Source organism: Macrobrachium rosenbergii, chromosome 9 (genome assembly GCF_040412425.1).
Source record: "Macrobrachium rosenbergii isolate ZJJX-2024 chromosome 9, ASM4041242v1, whole genome shotgun sequence".
Lineage (NCBI taxonomy): Eukaryota > Metazoa > Arthropoda > Malacostraca > Decapoda > Palaemonidae > Macrobrachium > Macrobrachium rosenbergii.
Genome location: NC_089749.1, coordinates 44086417 through 44107497, shown reverse-complemented (window position 1 = coordinate 44107497; position 21081 = coordinate 44086417). Strand labels below are relative to the sequence as shown.

The 21081-nt window shown below is 34.5% G+C and overlaps 1 protein-coding gene across 1 annotated transcript in view; it reads right to left on the bottom strand.

The window, feature by feature from the left end:
* Positions 1-5108: 5108 nt before the first annotated feature.
* LOC136841745 (limbic system-associated membrane protein-like) overlaps positions 5109-21081 on the bottom strand; it is a 213723-nt gene continuing 197750 nt past the window's right edge. Inside the window, exons 10-11 of the mRNA XM_067108996.1 lie at positions 7669-7746; positions 5109-5369 (exon numbers count right to left, since the gene is read on the bottom strand). Of these exons, the coding sequence (XP_066965097.1) occupies positions 5212-5369; positions 7669-7746 (236 nt within the window). The 3' untranslated portion in view covers positions 5109-5211. The remainder of the gene's footprint in view (positions 5370-7668; positions 7747-21081) is intronic.

The following is a 21081-nucleotide window of genomic DNA, read 5'->3' as shown; positions in this document are numbered from 1 at the left end:
CAAATACAGAGCCACTAATCCTTCGGACATTGTCCAGGTGTTTTTTGGGTTACAAAGGATTGCATGAAAAATCAGTTTTGGGTTGAAATGAATTTATTGTGATATGCATAATAAGTATATACATCGGTGTTTCATGTATTAATGATTCAACACAACATTCACCATTTCTTTCTTCCGATTGCTCTTTTCACAAATGATATACAAAATTATTTACACGGGAAGAATAGAAAGGAAACAACAGGTATCAGTAAGTAAGGAAGATTAGGCGAAGATATGGGAAGAGGAAGAAAATGATGCTAAAAAGAAAATGATAAAAACTAACTGGAAGGTCAGAAAATAAAATTCCAGACGGATTGAATAGAAATGAAAGAACAGAGGAACGAAATGTGATAACCCAATGAAAGACCACAGAGAAGCAGAAGAAAAGATTAGGATTTGAACAGATGTGTATAGCGGATGTAGTTTTTTTTTTTTTTATGTTTTACAGAGGGGGGAAAAGTAGAGTAGATATAGTTGCATTTTGAAACCTAAATAAACTGGAGAGAGAGAGATTTTAGTCGTTGCAACTAATGCAATGAAAGGAAAGATTATGGGTGTATTGCAAAATTCTTGAGGATTAGCAGCCAGCAATAAACCACAGAAATGAGAAAAACTACCATCATTATCTTTATTACCTCTGTCTACATAAAATTAGCACATTTTATTTCCTCTGGCTACATAAAATTAGCCCGTTTTATCAGCCATTTCAGTTCTAGTTTCGGTCAACAGAGACGAACCTTCATTACTATGACGATTCTTTGCAGGCTTGATGCAGATGTGGAAAAAATACTGACTTTTCTTGGCTTCAAGCAATGTACTTGCTCAGTATGATGACGACTTACAGACAGGCACACACGAAAATTAAAGTCTATATTCACAAAAAGAAACCACAAGGACTCGTACTGACACGTTTTTGAAACCATTCAGAACACTTTGTCGTTATTTTTCTTTTTGACAGCCACCTAAAACGGACACGAAAACATCACGGCAGCACTTGCTAGTGAGACCATTTAATGGACATTTTTTCATCTAATAATATTCATATTCTTTAATCTGACACTCGGTGTGTCGACAACAGTCACATGGAAGGACTTTTCAACGAAATGTTAAGATCTGCGAACGATAAATTGAGGTATTTATCCTTTCATCTTTGATTGAAAGAAAAACAATCATTTACAATGCTCCTGTGCATCTTGCAAGGGTATTGTTCTCTTTGATGCTTTTGACATAGAAGCAGAACTTGTAATTACACTATGGACATTACTAATATCACTCGTCACATCCACTGTTCATCAAGAATTAAATACTTTAAAAGCCTCTTTTATGTCTATTTTCGGTAACGTTCAGTTATGATAGTGTCCCCTAAACACTATGCTGGCTAGGTAAGTCTATCTACAGGTGAAAGAAAACGTGAACTGGTTTGGCACGAAAACCTGATACATTTAATTACTCTTGCAGTGTCTCTTTATTAATGTATTGGCAGCTTGTGGCTCGTTTCACAACGAGCCAATCATGCTTCCCCTTTTAAATCTTGTCCCTCGGCTTTACCGTTTAAAACAATTTCACTTTCCTGATGAAAAGAATTCTAGAGAAATCTCTCCAAATGTCTTTTTTTTCAAATTCAACGGGTTTCTTCCATATGTTTTCAGTTACTTACTGTGAGGATGCACGTGTATAAAGACAGACATTCGCTACACTTCCTTGCAGTTAAGGTCACAGGGTCAGTAGAACATTTGCTTTACAAAATCTAGCTTATGTACAAACTTCACTTACACATACACAACAATGATATAGAAATCTTGAGTCATTTCATGGAAGTATGTATATTATATATATATATATATATATATATATATATATATATATATATATATATATATATATATATATATATATATACATTATTTATGTATATATGTATGTATACTAAATATACATGCATGTATAAATGAAGATGAAAGAGAGAGAGAGAAGGGGTTAAAGACAGTCACACCACATACCCTCATTGATATGAATTTCCTAACCTATTTATATAGATACATTATATATTAACAGCTTTATAATGACTGATATTTCTCTGTACATTGTATTTTGTTTTTATAATGTAGCAACATAACTCTTTCGGCGTAACAATAATATTATCCAGTATTTACAAGAGCCGGAGAGAGAGAGAGAGAGAGAGAGAGAGAGAGAGGTGGGGGGAAGGAAAGATGACGAACATGAAACCGTGAAAAGTGTGAATATCAAGGAAGTGGACTAAGATTAGGGTGAAAACCGATAATGAGTGAAAAACGTTTTTAGATGACGTAAAAGTGCTGAAAAAATCACGAAAACAATTTGATGAACAGAAATGAAAATATGGATAGTACTGTTGATGAAAATTGTTGATAATCAACTGTTCTGACACCGTGATGAGTCTGGGCTGACCTTGCATTCGTCCTCATCAATTAAGAGGTGATTTAACTCGTTCGCTATACCGCTGATCTGGTAAAAGGAAAAACTCGCTCTCAAAATTTGCCAGGTCGCCAAGTTGTGAATAACGAAGCAAAAGGACCTGCAATGGCCTGTTTCCAGAAATGTGGACATTTTTTCGTAATGTTTTGGATCTCCTAGGTAGGGGCCCCCACGGGTTTTAACCCGGTATGTATCCACCTTTGCGGCGTGTTCAGTACAAGCCCGTTGGGGATGACCGCAAAAACATGAACAAAAGACTGTAAATATCATAAAAGATAATGGCCCAAAGAAATATTAGTTCTAGACAACGACCCCCCGAAAACCCTTGGGGTCACTACCTAGGAAAGATCCAAAGTTTTTTCATCGAAGTGAAATTAGTTTAAAGGGACAGTGATGTAATGAAAAATGAAGAGAAGCAACCTATAGGTTGCCTTATTATGAATTGCAAACAGGTGAACTGTATCGTAACTTAATTATAATAGGAACGATGTTTTAGTTTTATGTAAAAGAAAACTATTTTTCTGTCCGTCCGCACTTTTTCTGTCTGCCCTTAGATCTTGAAAACTACTGAGGCTAGGGGCCTCCAAATTGGTATGTTGGTCATCCTCCCTCCAGTTATCAAACATACCAAATTGCAGCCCTCTAGCCTCAGTAGTCTATATTTTATTTAAGGTTAAAGTTAGCCATGATCATGCGTCTGGCACCGCTAAAGGTGCCAAAAACACAGACCACCACCGGGCCGTGGCTGAAATAGTATGGGCTGCAGCTGAGAGTTTCATGGGCCTAGGCGGAAAGTTTCATACATCATTATACGCTGTACAGAAAACTCAATTGCGCCGAAGAAACTTCGGCGCATGTTTTACTTGTTCAATATTGTTAGTCGTTATTTCAGAAATCTCGGATGCTACTCTGGCATCTTAGTTAGTTAACGTGTCTAATAACGTGTAAAGGTACAGGAAGCCAGAATTATGTCAAGTTTCGGGCTGGAGTTATCTGGCAACCAGCTATTAAGTGGGTGGAGCCTGTGATGAATTTTCCCGATGAATCTAGAGAGATTTCACAAGTAAGTTTAAGTGTTATAATTTGGATTTCGGATATCTGCAGACGAAACTTAAGGCTAAGTCTGATCTTTTTCTGCCTGGTGCTTATACCGCACAGGAGGTGTGGTTTCTGACCTGGATTAAAACGAAAAGAGGCCAGATAAACAGAAAGAGCATCAGTAGTTTGTGATTTCAATACAATTATTTCTGTTGAATGAATATAAGGGCTAATCTGTATTTTCAGGCTAGAAATGGTGTAATGACAGTACAGTTTTTGAATGAGACGAACATTAAAAAGAATTATTCCACTTTTAAAAACTTTAAAGCAAATATTCTGAAATGTTTAGGTAGTAACGAGAAGAAATAAGAAAATAAATAGAAAAATGCTTACTAAATGCAATATTTTCCCCTCCTTCTTTTGCAAGGAAAGCCCCCATTGACAGCCATAGCACTCCAGCACGAGCAACCAATTGCTTCGTAATTCATAACTTTGGCACCCTGGCATTCAGATGCAAATTGTTAGAAAGTGTGATTGAGGAGAAGAGATTTCAAAATATACATCTCTTTATGCAATTCAGTTTCTGAAAGGAGAGAGAGAGAGAGAGACACTAAAGTCGCTGCAAATGTAGATTGAAAATAACTCTGCCTAAATGGCTCTGTGGACTACTTAGAGAAGGAGTTCCAGTTTATTCTAGTAATGCTTTCTAGGAGTAGTAATAGGACTGTTTTCTGACGAATCTTCCAGGCTCATTTGATAAGTGAACAATGTAAAGAAAAATGTGTCATTCATAATTATATATATTATATATAATATATATACACACTTAAATAGTACTTGTGCATGTGTTTGTGTATGTGTAGGTAATTATATATATACATTATGTATACACGTACATATATATGTATGTATTTAATATATATGTGTATATATATGCACATATATTATATATGAAAATTGAGCCAATAGACGCCGCATTGCTAGACTACTTACCAAGCGTTGTTGATCACTTTGACTTTGGATACACGAACCTATGTTAATGTCACATTTGAAAATATCAAAATATATTACATGGCATATATTCACAGGACACTATGGTATCACTTTCAGACAATTAACAATCATTTTCACAGCTTAGATAAAACACTAAATACGGATAATACAGTAATTCATCCCTAGGCGTGTTGAAATAAAAACTCTATATAGATATTGTAGATTTAGCACGAACTTAAGACTCCTGTAGTTGGCTGCCTGTTCAGACGCATATTCAAGTAGACGCCTGGAGGAGATAGTCTGGCGAGCCAAATGGACTTATCTATCAATATACTGATAGACTTCTAACTTTATTCACAACTGAAATTATATGACCGAAAATAAGATTTTAAAATGCACTGCGATGGAATTTAATTCTCTATAAACTTCAGGGAATTGCCATTATATATATATATATATATATATATATATATATATATATATATATATATATATATATATATATATATATATATATATATACATACACATACATATATGTATATATATTGTATATATTTTATATATATATATAATGTACGTAATGTAAATGTATATTATATATATAGAGGTTATAAGTGCTAGGGGAGCGTCCCACTATCTCCTATTCGCTTATGGGTTGTCTTTGCAGCGACGAACCCAAATACATCATAGTCTCCCCAGACAAAGTAATAAGAAAACGGAGACAAAGAAAACGATCAGCGGGATTCTTATGTGCGAAGAGGATCCTGCTGCGTCGAAGCTATAGGAATGATCGTAAGAGGATCCTATGTCACGCCCCTGGCTCATCTCCTTCTTCTGGTTATCTGTGGGAGAGCGAAAGGACCCTTGTGTGGTTAAAGAGGAAGAGAGGCAGAACAGTATTGCAATGTGTGCTTTCTGGGGAATATAATGTTGCGTATTACGGAAGATTGTTAATTTATAAGGTAATGGAAGAATACATTAACACACGTGTGTGTGTGTATGTATATATATATATGTCTATACATATATATTCATTTACATCCATACATTTATATTGTAACCTAGCAGTATTTTTGAGAAATAAAGGCATTCATAATAAATTTAAAAGCGGGTTTACTCTTTTTTTATATCGCTTTATTGAGTATCTTTAATAAATGCTTAGACGCGTACATATATATGTACATATATGTATATACATATATATATATATATATATATATATATATATATATATATATATATATATATATATATATATATATATATATATATATATAACGGAATCACGAAGATATGGAACGTGATGAATGTATAAATAAAGGCAAATGCCACGTTTCCTTTGTGGCATTTGCCTATATATACATACATACATATATATATATATATATATATATATATATATATATATATATATATTATATATATATTAGTATATATATATATATATATATATATATATATATATATATATATATATATATATATATATATATATATATATACATACATATATTTTTATGTAATCAAGTACCGTAATGGTTCCGTGGAAAATAAACATATACAAACGCCGCAGGGTTACTGTGACCAGTGACCATCTTGAAAATAGACACAGCGCTGAAACGGAAATTGACAGAAGGTTTGAAAGGTGTAACAGGAGGAAAACCTCGCAGTTGCATTATAAATCAATTGTTAGGAGAGGGTGGAAAGTAGGATTGAAGAAAGAGAATATGAAAAGAGGTACAGCAAAAGGAACGAAAATGGTTGCAGCTAGGGGCCGAAGGCATGCTGCAAAGAACCTTAAGTAGGCATCCTCTTTTCATATTCTCTTTCTTCCATCCTACTTTCCACCCTCTCCAAACAATTGATTTATAGTGCAACTGCGAGGTTTTCCTCCTGTTACACCTTTCAAACCTTCTGTCAATTTCTGTTTCAGCGCTGAATGACCTCATAGGTCCCAGTGCTTGGCCTTTGGCCTAAATTTTATATTCAGTTCAATTCAATTCAAAAGCCTTTCCCACGAGCGCTTGTATGTTGAATATACTGTATAAATACTATATAAAATATATATGTATATAAAGATAGATATGTAACCTTTCCACAAATAATCTACATCTAAATTCCATGCCAAATGTGTTTGTGATGTAGAGTAGGAGCAATATCCCTAGTGCTGTTAGGATTATTTCTGTGTAATAAAAAGGCAAAAGGGAAAAGTGGAGAAAAATGGCAGAAGAATCTAGAAGCAGAAGTTTTGATAAAGGTTAATTGACATGAAATGCACAAATAGTAAGAGCATTATATTGAAAGTGATAATAAATGACGAATTTCTTAACCAAGTAAAATCAGTTATTTAAATAGGTTAGCAAATTTTAGGTATTAGCTCAGGAATTGTTGTTTTTGCGAAACCATTACATAATAAGTTTATTAGATAAAGAACGAGTATATATTTTCCATGGTAAAAAATAAATAATTAAAAGCACCACCTTTTAAGAATTAATAAGCATTTTTATTTTCATGCAAGAACGATGTACCCATGAGGTAAGAAAAGCATCTACTTTCAAGCTGAAAGAAGCATTTCTCTGATACTATAAAGGAACTTATAATGGCAAGAAGAATCATATATTCGGAATGTAGAGAAAGCAGTTACTGCCAAATTACGAGAAGCATTTACTCTGAAGGTAGAAATGGCAGCATTGACTCCCAAGTTTCAAAAAAGCGATTATTTTGTGGGTTAATAAAGTTACTGCCAAGTTAAACTATCTTATGGTCCACCCTGAAAAAAAAAAAAAACCTCTCCAAGACAGAAAAAGCATTCACGCTGAATGTAGATAGAGTGTTGGCTGCAAAGTTAAAAGAAGTCATTATTTTAAGGTAAAAATAAACATCTTCCATGATACCAGAAGCATTCAGTCTGCAGATAAAAGAAATATATACTGCCAAGAAAAGAAAAGCATTTATTCTCTTTAATAGTAAGCTTTCTTTAAAAAAAAGCAATGACTGAAGAAAGCAGAAGCATTTATCACCATGACAAATCTCAAGGTAGTGATCTCTTTAGGTGGAGCGTGGTGTTAAGTATAATTCTTATTAATAAGAGAGGAAAATCGAATGAAATAAAATGGGAGAGACTTTGTCCCTGTATCTTACTGTCTTTCTTTCTGAAGACTTCGTCCACCTCGGAGAAGACTTCGTTCACTGCCTCGCCGCTTCTCCAGGAGTTCGGTCCTGTTCATGGAGAAAGCCAGGTTAGAATTGGTTATTTCGATGTATTATGATATGAGCAGTATGATCGGTATGAATGGTATGAACACTGTGAATGAAAGCAAGTGTATAAACGACTGTGGAGTAACAGTTTCAAAGAAAACGAATTCTTGAATATGGAAATATATACGGTATATAAAATAAAGATCAAGTTCCGAACAGAGGTTTATTATTTCAGCAGTGATTTTCTTGTGGGTATGTAGCATATAAACGATATGAATCATTCGAACGAAATCAACTCTGTAAATGACAATAATAATTTCAGAGAGTAGAAGAAGAAAAGCAGCTGCTAATTAAAAATCCGTTTGACTGTAAGGGCGCTCTGTGGAGATGATACGAACAATATTAAAGATATGAATGAAGGGTCAGAAACAAGAAATAGCTCTTTTTATATACATATTCGTTTGCTCTATACATCCGCTTTGGACGATGATGTTCCACGTTAGTTATATTATCAGTGTGAAGCAGTACCTGTATAGGTTATGATGACTATAAATGCTAAGAATAATATGAAAGAGTAATATGAATGGTATAGTTAATATGAAGGGGCAGTATTACAAAATCTACTTGGCAGTGTAAGCGCACCGAAATTCCATGAATAACAATTTCAGTAATCAGCATGAATGGAATTAAAAAAAAAAAAAGATAGGAAAAATGTTAACCATTCAGAATAACTCGAATACTTTTGTGGAGCATGTAAGTGCTGTGATCATACATCTGTCTGATCACACTACAGTCTTCATGTCAGTAATCGCCAGAATTTGGGTTTTCCTTCTAGGCTCCATTTTAGACACTGAAAAAAATTCATTTTACCCAAAGCAGTTTTCATCTGAATTAGGCTGTTAGGTGTAAAAATATTATTATAAGGCCGCGCGTATGCATATATGTATATATATACATATATATTATATATGTATATCTATACATTTATATATATATATGTATATATATACACATATATATAGACAGACATATGCATATATATGTATATAAAAATATAGTAGATGACGTGACATATGCATATATGCTTAAAAAATGCCACAGGATAAATGTTTCCTGTATATATAGAATGCCACAGGATAAATATTTATATATATATATATATATATATATATATATATATATATATATATATTTATATTTATATATATATATATATATATATATATATATATATATATATATATATATATATATATATATATATATATATATTTATTATTATAGAATGTTGGAATGGATTATGCCAAATACATATTCCTAATATATGTATGAGTATATATCTGTAATTTTAATCTCTTTTCTAACGCTCAAATCCTGAGTGAGACAAGATTTTCTTCCAGTTGAATTCCTTAATTCTCCAAATTTCATACCTGATCAGGTCCTTCAGGTTTGTTTTACAAATTTATTCTTGCGACTGAAACGTATTTCGAAATGAATGTAGCTGGGTAGTGTTACAACTTCTTTTGGTGTAGTATCAAATTTACGGTACTTTTCTGTTCCATTTTCTTAAGGTGACTTCAGTACCTTGCACAGTTTAAATGATATGATAATGGTAAATTTTGAATATAGCCATTGATTCAGAGAGAAATAGTAAACATGTAATATATACTTTTATAAAGATGTTTGGCGCAAAATGTGAAAAGAAACTCAACCGAAATGTAAATCCACGCATGAATCATTCCCATGACGTACACAAAACTCTTCAAATATCGAGAATTATTTATCAAATCCACAGAGCCATTATCACCATAAAAAGTGAGAAAGGGCCAATAAAAACACTTAAAGCCTTGTAATTCAAAAGTCGACCCCGTCTTCCCCCCTCCTCCTAAAAATAAAAAGGCAGCGATCTTTTTCGTGAGGGGCCGCGTGTCAGCTCCAGCGTGAATCTTTGATGGAGGCACTTGAGAGTAAAGGCAGGGCGGCCACGGCACCTGATAAGTTGTGGTTAAAATTACATCACTTAACATTTTAACTTGCGGCTGCAAATGTTACGCCGAGGCGACCTGAAAGAAGCTGAAATATTGAAAAGTGGTCGATCGATTCTGCTTTGTGGTGAGGCGGCCTGAGGCGTTTGTGAAAGGATGCAGTGTCTGCGTGTATGTGTGGTGAGTGTTTGTGCGGATGGTTGAGTTCGCCTTGAAATTGTTCATTGTGAATACATGCCTGCCTGTGCATACATTATATTGTATATGCATGCATATACAAACACATATACACTATACGTATATGTATACATACATTGTGTATGTATGTATGTATAACGTGATATCAACATCCATTCATGCGCATATATCTACTGATGTAGATAGGAAAGCAGGCCTTAGATGTACTCAAAATACAAAGGCTCATTCCCCGGGTGATGGAAAGGAGCGACCCAGCCGTCGATACCGTACTGGATCCTCCTCGGTCCGCCGCGTTATTGGGACCCCTTAAAGCAAAGCTAAGTGAAAGCTAAAGTTTTATGAAATACAAAGGCCATTTGGATCTCTATTCTCGCTTCTATCATGCCGCATATGCCGGTGATATCTTTATTATAGGCGCAAGGGGCGGGGGGACGGGCGCTCCCCCATCCCCTTATCTTTCGAGGATCGCGCGGAGCCGCTGTAGTCTCGCTCCTCATAAACGATGATATTTGAGAGAAGTTTTCGCACGGTTGTTGTTATTGTATGCGGCCCGGCCACCTGCAAAACACCTTTCCATCTAATCCCTTACTTTTGATGATAGAAGTCAGTTTTTGAAAACCTTTTCTGAAATATATCGAATCAACACAATAAAATGTTTGAAACTTCAAAGAGTCGAATGAAATATTACCGAATAGTGGTTGAAATAAAAAAATGGTGGTGTCATAATCCAAATCCTAAGAAAACACATATCCCATTCGCCAGCACTTCTTTTCATACCGCGCTGCCAAACGCGCGATTCAAGACAGCTTTTTGGAATGAGCTCGGGAACCCATCCGACGACCTATTTACGCGTCGTTATTGGAAACAGATCTAGATGGGAGCTATCACAGGCCACCCCGAGATTCCTTTCATCATTTTGGTAACAGTTTTTCCAATCTCTCTCTCTCTCTCTCTCTCTCTCTCTCTCTCTCTCTCTCTCTCTCTCTCTACGGTTGATTCTATAAAAAATAACCCCCCCACCATTTTTTGGGGTTTCTTAGCTGCTATAACGTTGAGTGTATTTTGTTCAGTTTGAGCCGAATTTCGAATTTCTTCGAGCCCATAAATATTTTTAGAATGTTGCTCAGTTGCGAAAGAAGAAAAACATACTAAGGTAGAATAGTCTTTTATGTATCAACACTGGTGTACTGAATGCTACAGAAAAATTTAAACTTGCATAACTCAAGAATATAAAATATTCTGTTCTGTGTATAGATTAAATACGTCCAGACACAACCACACAAGCATTCATACATTATGAAATATATATATATATATATATATATATATATATATATATATATATATATATATATATATATATATATATATATATATATATATATATATATATTAGATATGTTCTTATCCGCCCTCTTTAGATATACAGCATATATAAATATATATATATATATATATACAATTTATGTGTGTATATTATACATACACTTCACTTAATGTATGAATGCTTGTGTGGTTGTGTCTGGACGTATTTAATCTATACACAGAACAGCTCAGACAAGTGTCTGTTATTCATGATTTCTAATTCAGTAAATCATTCCTCAAACTGGACATCTTTCGAATCAGGGACAAAATTGTTAGAGCAAATAATAATTTCACACAAATTAAGACTGTATGATCGAGTGAGTGTTAATATACCTTCTTTCAGAATTATAAAATTTACAAAGACTTTTCAGTTCGCTAGTGATGTTTGAGCCATGAACCACAGGATTAGCAACAATATTAAACCATATTTCAGAATTGAAAGAGGATTGTTATGCCACCTGTTTGTGTAATTTTTTTTTGTAACCTCTACGGCCAGTACTCCATAAAGACATATTTTATACAATGGATTTTCCCTCACAATCTCTCTCTCTCTCTCTCTCTCTCTCTCTCTCTCTCTCTCTCTCTCTCTCTCTCTCTCTCATTTTTTCTCAAAAGACTTTTTATAAAGGGAAAGGAGAGGAGGTAAGGTCCCTCTACAAGTCTACAGTAACATTGCCCCGAGACATTCTGGTCTGAGAAGAGAAGAAGATGAAGAAAGAGGAGGAGAAAAGGGCTGTTTTGGAACCCCTCCTCCTCCTCTTCTTCTTCTTCTTCTTCTTCTTCTTCTTCTTCTTCTTCTTCTCCACCATCGAGATGTTGGGCCGCTCGAGGCGAATTGGTAGACCCCTCGCGATACTGGAGTTTATTTACTTGGACCGAAAGATTAATCGTGAGTTGCATTCTAGAGAGGAATGTTTAAGGCATTATCATATCTAAAAGATTATAAAAACAAGGAGAAGAAAAAGTAGAGATACGAGGAAAATCCAAGGAAAGGACAAAGGATTTGAAAGGACAAGTGGTTCACGAAGATAGGATCAATCTGAGGTGCGTGCTTTCGTTGTGTATTCACAAACGTACAGAGGAATGGTTATCTTTCCATTTCTCAGCTGATAGTTTGGGTTGAGGTTGATAGCCCTTGTCTCATATCCAGCCTGATTGCAACATACTGCAGTCGATTGCTTATCAGGTATATAATTTACTTCTAAAATTATATATATATATATATATATATATATATATTATATATATATATATATATATATATATATATATATATATAGATACATTAGATAGATAGATAGATACAGGGTGTTCATAAAGTCATGGTGCAATTTAAAATACTAGTAGCTTCGTAACTATACATGATAGAATTAATCTGTAAAAAGGATAAGAAAGCTTGAAGTGTCTAGTGTTTCTGTTTCTCTGGGGTTTTATTTATTATTTGTTTCATGAAATATTTATCACAATTTCTGAAACTTAAAAATGACTTCTTTTTCAGAACTGCTGTTAACCCAGGGCTTCATTAGAAGAGAAAGTAAACTGCGTTCTTTGGTTGGCTAAGGCTAAAATGGACTGTCACTGTTCAAAAAAGGTTTACAACCTAGTACAATAAAGAAGCACCACACAAGCATTGCAGAGCCAGGTGGATGAAGAAATATAAGAAAACATTTTCTGTTACTGATAAACCATGGTGTGGTAGACCTTGTGCTTTTGGAGGAACTGTAGCATCTGTAAAACAATCCTTTGAAAGAAGTCGGAGAAAGAATCCAAGAGAAGCATCTTTGGAGATGAGGAAGAGGATTAGCAAACACGACTTACTTTCTGACATCAGTTCAATGAAAGAATCAATACTGATTATGCATTTTTGAATAATTTAACAATATCTGACGATTCAACATTCCACATTAGTGGCAAGGTCAACAGGCATAATTGCCGTATTTGGGGAACTGAAAAGCCACATGAATCTGTTGAAGAGGAAAGATATTCTTTCAAAATTAATGTCTGGCGTGCTTTGGGAAAGAATCGAATCTAGGGCCATTCTTTTTTGAAGGACGTGTTCTCAACAGTGATAACTATTTATAAATGATACAAAACTATTTTATTCCTAAGCTTTAACAATGAGAACTTAAAGAGAATACAGTTTTTCAACAAGAGGTGCACTTTGTCATTTTTCTCTGCAAATTAGGCATTTTCTAAATTTCTAAATGAAAAATCCCTTAACAGATGGACTGGAAGAGGTGGACCATTATTTTGGCCTTCACGTTCACCACATTTGACTCCATTGGATTTCTTTTTATGGGGCCATGTGAAAAGTATTGTTTATTCAGCTAAGCCTCTATCTTTAGAAGACTTCAAAGATAGGATAACTGATGTGATTAAAGGTATTACTGAAAATCAGCTGGAAAGTGCTTTCCGAGAACTGCAGACTCGTATTTCTCATTGTATTAGGAATGATGGTGGACATGTTGAAAATAACAAGAATAAAAAATTTAGGTCATTCTTCTTTGTCCTTTTTACAGATTGATTCAAAACTACAAATATTTTAAGTTGCACCTATGGACACCCTGTACATATACTGTGTGTGTGTGTATATATATATATATATATATATATATATATATATATATATATATATATATATATATATATATATATATATATATATATATAAATTGAAAGCTTTGCTCGAAAGAGGCAGTTGATTGAGCACCAATATTATTGATGATGTCCTCAATTCTAAGAAACTGAAGCGTTGGGATATTATATATATATATATATATATATATATATATATATATATATATTTATATATAAATATTATACAATATAATTTATGTATATAAATACATTATACAATGTATATACGTATATATACATATATATATATATATATTGTATATATATTAATATGTAGATATTTACACATATATTTATTTATTTATTTATTTATTTATTTATTTATTTATTCTAGCTGACCAACTCAGCACTGCCTGGGAAAACTCTGAATGACAACCAGTAAACTCTCTCTCTCTCTTTCCTGTTAAGATAGTTGCTTCAGTTACATTGCTCATCTTTTTTGACATTTTATACTTCACCCCTTCTTACCCCCTATTCTTATCTGGGCTGGACTTGGACTTGAAGGGCATTGGAGTATTACTATTCATCTCGGCGACCTCGAAAACTATGGATTAGACACTAATATCTGTCATTTTTTACATTTTATTATTTACGCATTCTCGGCCCCCTTTCATATCGGGGCTGAACTTATACTTAAAGGGCATTGGAAGTGTCACCATTCATCTCAGCGACCTCGAAAACTATGGATTGGACACTAATATCTCGTTTTCGATTATTTTTACATGTCAGCCCCTTCCCATCCCCACCCACTTTGGTGCCAGTGATGTCTTACCCCCAAAAGTATTCTTTTGCAGATAGTAAGTCATATGTATACCAAGTTTGGTTGAAATTGCTCAACGCATATCAGAGTTATGCTGGAACACACACATCCACACACATATATATATATATATACATATGTGTGTGTTTGTGTATATAATCGCCTTCAACGCCGTGTGACATGAAGGGTTTCTGAGAAATTCCATCACTCATATCCCCTGTATGCTTAATCTTCCAGAAATATCTGCTCATCTCCAACATCATCTCTCATCGTTCTTGTTTAAGTAAGTCTGCGACGTCCAACTCCTCTTGTGCTCGTTGAAGCTCAGCTGATGACGATCCAAGGTCCAATAAGAAGGATTGCCCAAGCCGTCTTAATGTCACTTATGGTATCGTTCCTACTTTTATCCTCATTTCCTTTTACTGTACCTCCGCTAATATTCTCTTTCTTCCATCTTACTTTCCACCCTCTCCTACAATTGATTCATAGTGCAACCGCGAGGCTTTCCTCCTGTTACACATTTCAAACCTTTCTGCTTTCAATTTCCGTTTCAGCGCTGAATGACCTGATAGGTCCCAGCGTTTGGCCATTGGCCTAAATTCTATTCTGTTCTATTCTACTTCTATCTTGTCATCTCCTTAAAGTTTTATTCTTAATTTCATTGTCATACTAAGATTATGTCCGTATAGCAAATAAATCGTTCTAGACTTATGTATGACATTACTTTCGTATGCAGTTTCAGTGTTTTTGATTTCCAAATCATCTTCAACCTGCCCGTTGTTTTAATGGCCTTTTCAGTCTTTCAATAGATTCTAACTCAAGAAAACCCGTACTGGATACCGTTTTTTCTCAATATCTATAATCAAACGTCCTGAATTTTCTTCCAAATAGTGTCATTGTCTCTTGTGTATAATCTGCCCACATTACTTATGTTTTATTTAGATTTATTATGAATCCTATTTCCAGATATATGATGCATTGTGTGTAAGTATTCAGGCGTTTTACTGATAAAAACAGCTTTATCTGCACACATACACACATGCATAAATATATCCATACAAACATATAGACATACACACGCACACAAGCATGTATATATAGAATATATATGTACGTGTATATATATACTATATGTATGTATATATAATATATATATTATATATATATATATATATATATATATATATACATATACATATACATATATATATATATATATATATATATATATATATATATATATATATATATATATATATATATATATATATTACTTTTTTGTAGACTTTCTCAACTTACAAAGAATTAATACAATAGTTGTCCCGGTCATGAAATGCGGGAAATCAGTAACAAGGATTTTCTGCTTTTTACTAAGCAGATGTAACTGATATATTCCATTTGGCCTTTTGAATATTTCGCAGCATTTAGCTAATATCTTCTTATCTTTCTTGTATCCTAATACTGAATACACATTTGGGATAAATTTTCAGTACTAAACAATAGGTTGAAATCTACAATCATCAAAATGTAGTTTCAACTTTTTCTGACAATTACCAAAACTAGCAATTCTATATTACTGATTGCTTTGTGGAAATTTCGTACACTATTTTAACCACAAATATAATATTTTAATTATTTCTTGAAATACCAGTTGATGACCACTAAATAATAGCTAACTACCAAATTTGTTTCCGTAATTCATCGAGTACCAGAATGGTATTAAGTGAATATGTAAGTCTCTGTAAGTGATTTTATGTGAAGTGGAAAATACCTCTAGAAAATCAAATGGCCACCAACATGATTTTGGGGCTTTTTTTAAATACTTGCGTGAAGAATTGAGCAAATTAATAAAAAAGTAATTTTATCTATCTATCTATCTATCTATCTATATATATATATATATATATATATATATATATATATATATATATATATATATATATATATATATATATATATATATATATATATATATATATATATATATATATATATATGTAGGTGAATTTTGTCACGTACACCCTGACATTTTTCATATTTACATATACAAAGCTACAAATTTCCTTTAATATTAAATTCATTATACCTCGGGAATCTCTTACATCAAAGGGGAATTATAAGTGCTAAGTGCTTCTTCACCAGTGTGATTCGAACTGCCGACTGGCCGGGAAACGACGAATATACAGTGACTTTGACCACAGAGCTATCATTTAATATATATATATATATATATATATATATATATATATATATATATATAGGAACAAAGTGTAAGTTTGTTCGGATATCCATCACTTTTTTCCTTTTTCGTGATTTAAAATCAATTTTAAAATCATATATTACAGTATATAATATATATATTTACAGTATATATTTATATATATATATATATATATATATATATATATTATATATATATATATATATATATATATATATATATATATATATATATATATATATATATATATATATATATATATATATATATATATATACATATATATATTATACTGTATATCAATCCTTTCTTTGCTTGAGCAATCATCTAAATCACACGATATGACAGGAATCGTTTACGGAAAAACAACTCAAATGCTTGAGGGGCTTAAGAGCTATTCTCCTCCTCTTGAAGATCTAAAAATTCGTTAGTGTCAAGTCTTTTTTTTTTTTTTTTTTTTTTTTTTTTTTTTTACATCCAGCTGGTCTGCTTCTGGATTCACCTGCGCTCATGGTTTAATCATTCTCTCTCTCTCTCTCTCTCTCTCTCTCTCTCTCTCTCTCTCTCTCTCTCCTGGAAATGAAATCATCGTGCCATATTCAGTCACAACTTCGTATTCAGAGAACACAAAGTTTAGGTAGGTTTTTTCTTTGTTCATTTATTCTTCCTAATTATAGTAGGGCCCTTGGCATGTTCTTGATTAGACTTGAGCATGCTGGCTGCTGAAAAACCGAGACCTCGTGCTGACATAAGGCCTGCTTAACCTAACAACATTCCTATTCCTAATATTAGAGTTACCAATGGAGCCAGACGATCTTGGTGCAGATGATTTCTTTTTATTTTTGACTTCGCTGCTATTAGTTTCACTTTGTGCCTTGTTTATTTCTGGTCTTATTCAGCTTACGTTGATGTTTATATTATTGGTTATTATTTAATATATGTATTTGCTTCTCTTTGTAATTTCTCTTTCACAGTTGACTCTTTACTCCTCAATTATTTATTTTAACGTACAGGGCTGTTTTCCTTACTGGGTGAGCCATTGGGCTGTTAGCACTCTGGTTTTCCAGCCTGGGTTGCAGCTAGACAAAGTTAAGTATACCTTAGTTTAACCAGACCACTGAGCTGATTAACAACTCTTCTAGGGCTGGCCCGAAGGATTAGATTTATTTTACGCGGCTAAGAACCAATTGGTTACCTAGCCACGGGACCTACAGCTTATTGTGGAATCCGAACCACATTATAACGAGAAGTGAATTTCTATCACCAGAAATAAACTCCTCCAATTCTTCATTGGCCGGTCGGAGAATCGAACGCGGGACCTGCAAAGTGCTAACTGAGAACGATACCAACCTGTCCAATGAGGAACTTACAGAAGTGTCTAAAAGGAAGAGGTGAATTATTTACAAATTGTTGGTGGTGCTGCTTTGGCGAACCTCGCTCTGAACTTGAATTTTCTTCAGCTTAGATATATGTCACTGATGCCTTACTCTACTTACTCGAGGTTCAGAAACTTGAAATGTCGAATGGGAAAATTGATTTTCCCATATATTGATCCTCTCCCCCTCTCTTTCTCTTCTCACTCTTGCTCTTTTTGTACTCCTCCTTCCTTCACTTGCTAATCATTCCTACCAATTCAGCAATCCCCTCATATTTCTTCCATCCAGCCTCCTCCTCCTCCTCCTCCTCCTCCTCCTCCTCAAGTTGGTTTCTGCTTATCCTCCCATATCTTCCAACTCCTCTTTTAATCGACTTCCCCTTGCTCATCCTCCTCCTGCTGTTACTGCTTCCTCGTCCTCTTCCTCCTCCTATTCCTCCAGATTCTTTCCTTTCCAAGCTCTTACTCCTCTTGGTAACCCCTACTCCCCTCCCTTCTTCGACTCCCCTCTTCCTCTCTTCCTCTCCCTCCTCATTCCACTCTGCTCTTCCTGCCGCCTCCTTCTCCTCCTGATTCTTCCTTTCCTCTTTTTCTCTTCCTGCTACCTTCTGTTTCCCTTCTTTTATTTTCTGCTCCCCCCCTCCTCTCCCTACCTTCTACTCTTCCTTCTTATCTTACAGCTTTTTCCTAGTCCCTCCGCTCCTCCTCCTCCTCCTCCTCCTCCTCCTGTTGCTGGAGCCATTCCTTGGGTGCTGACACCCTGTGCACCTCAGCATGGGAATCCAGCAGCTGGGTATGAGATTCATTCACCCGGCGCTCTCCTCCAATTTCATTTATCATACAATTATCATGAAATGGTGCTCGAATATTCCCGCTGAACGAGTTGGACTGACAGGTACGTGGGCTAGGGGACGGGGCCACGGGAGCGGGGAGGGAGGGAGGACGTTGCTAAAGGAGGGAGGGGAAGGTACAGGATGAAAAAGGAGGAAGAGGAGGAGGAGCGAGACGAAAGGGAGGGAGGGAGGGAGGGAGGGAGTGAGAAGGCAAAAGAGGAGGAGGAAAATGAGGAAGAACAGGAGGAGAGTGAGGAGAAAGGCGAAGAGGAAGGAGAGAATAAGAAGGATGAGAAGGAGGAGGAGAGGGAGCAGGAGGCATTTGGCATCGCCTCGGCATAAAAGCTTTGCGCTTTTCTATTATTAAACCTCAAAGGGTGGAACATGACCATAAAACGTGAATGCCTTTCGACGCAGGTGAGCCTTTTTCCTTGTCGGGGGAGGAATCATCTGGCAGGCTTCAGCCTTCGACAGATTTCCAGCCCCTTTACGTCATAAGTGAAGCGGCCCTGTTTTGTTGGAATAGGCGCTTATCTGTAAACACCCCAGCGTTCTGCGCCATAAGTGAAGCGGGCCCCTGCTTTCTAAAACGGGGCGCATCTGCGACAACCCAAACATGCAGGCGAATTGGACGGGCGAAAACGGGAGAAATGACGGGATGAAGAGGAGGGCGAATGGCCGGGACGGACGTTGAAATTCGAGAGAGGGGTAAAAGGGGAAATCCGTCTAAAAAGAGGCGGTTGCATTTTGCTTATGAGATGGGGAACGAAATGCGTTCTAATGGCACGAAGGACAAGACAATTACGATGGAAGGGGAGACCTTCGCTTATGTGGACGCACTGCTTCTCCCACTGTGGAAAATAAATGATTGTATGGCGCTGCATCTGCAAGTGTCGAAGCTCCTGCTCAGTAAAACGTGTGAGTCAGAGAGAGAGAGAGAGAGAGAGTACAAATTCCAGTGGTATGATACATACGTTGTGTATTTATATATGTATATTAAGCACTCACTTACATGAGTAAATACAAAAGTAAGGTGTGCCCAGTGGTAAGCCATTAACAGTTTATATACATATATATGTGTATGTATATACATTATATATATTATATATATATATATATATATATATATATATATATATATATATATATATATATATATATTTATATTTTATATATATATTTATATATATATATATTTAAATATATATATATATATATATATATATATATATATATATATATATATATATATATATATATATATATATATAGCTTAATGTATGGATGTATGTATACACGTATATACTTATACATGCACTGGATGAGAGACTTGGCAAGTACTATAAGATATGATAAAACTGTTAAGTCAACTAAACTACATATTTATATGATAAGATAAAAGAATTTACAAGGAATAGTCCAAAAGGATGATTAGGCTATACCAAAAATAACAGACACAAGCAGGCATCTGACTTGGTTACTGAAATATTCAAATTGCATATAACCTGAATATTTTGAACCATCGTCCAATGTGTATCGTACACTCTCAATTGTTAACTTGAGTAACTTTATACATGCATTACTACATGTACCCAGAAATTACTGTGAACAGCTTAGAACTTGTGGCTGTGAAGGTATCAGTAGTCACAGAAGCCTGTGTTGCCGTTATCCGTATTTAAAGATCAAGGAACACTTGCGAAAGCAATGGATAGGCATTATACAGTTGTTAGTTTTGTTGGTATTTTTATTATGATTCTTTGTCTGTCCTTATCTCTTTACATCTGTATCGTTTCTCTTTCAGTTTTCATAAAAAATCGACAGCTCGAAAGCAGTGCTGATAATTCCACATTTTTATCAATATTGCATCATACTTAATGTCTTAAGAAAGCCTAGACAAGTTTTCCGGAGAAATATACTTAGGTTTGGAGATAAAGGTTTTACTCGTCCATACTAATAATAATAATAATAATAATGATAATAAT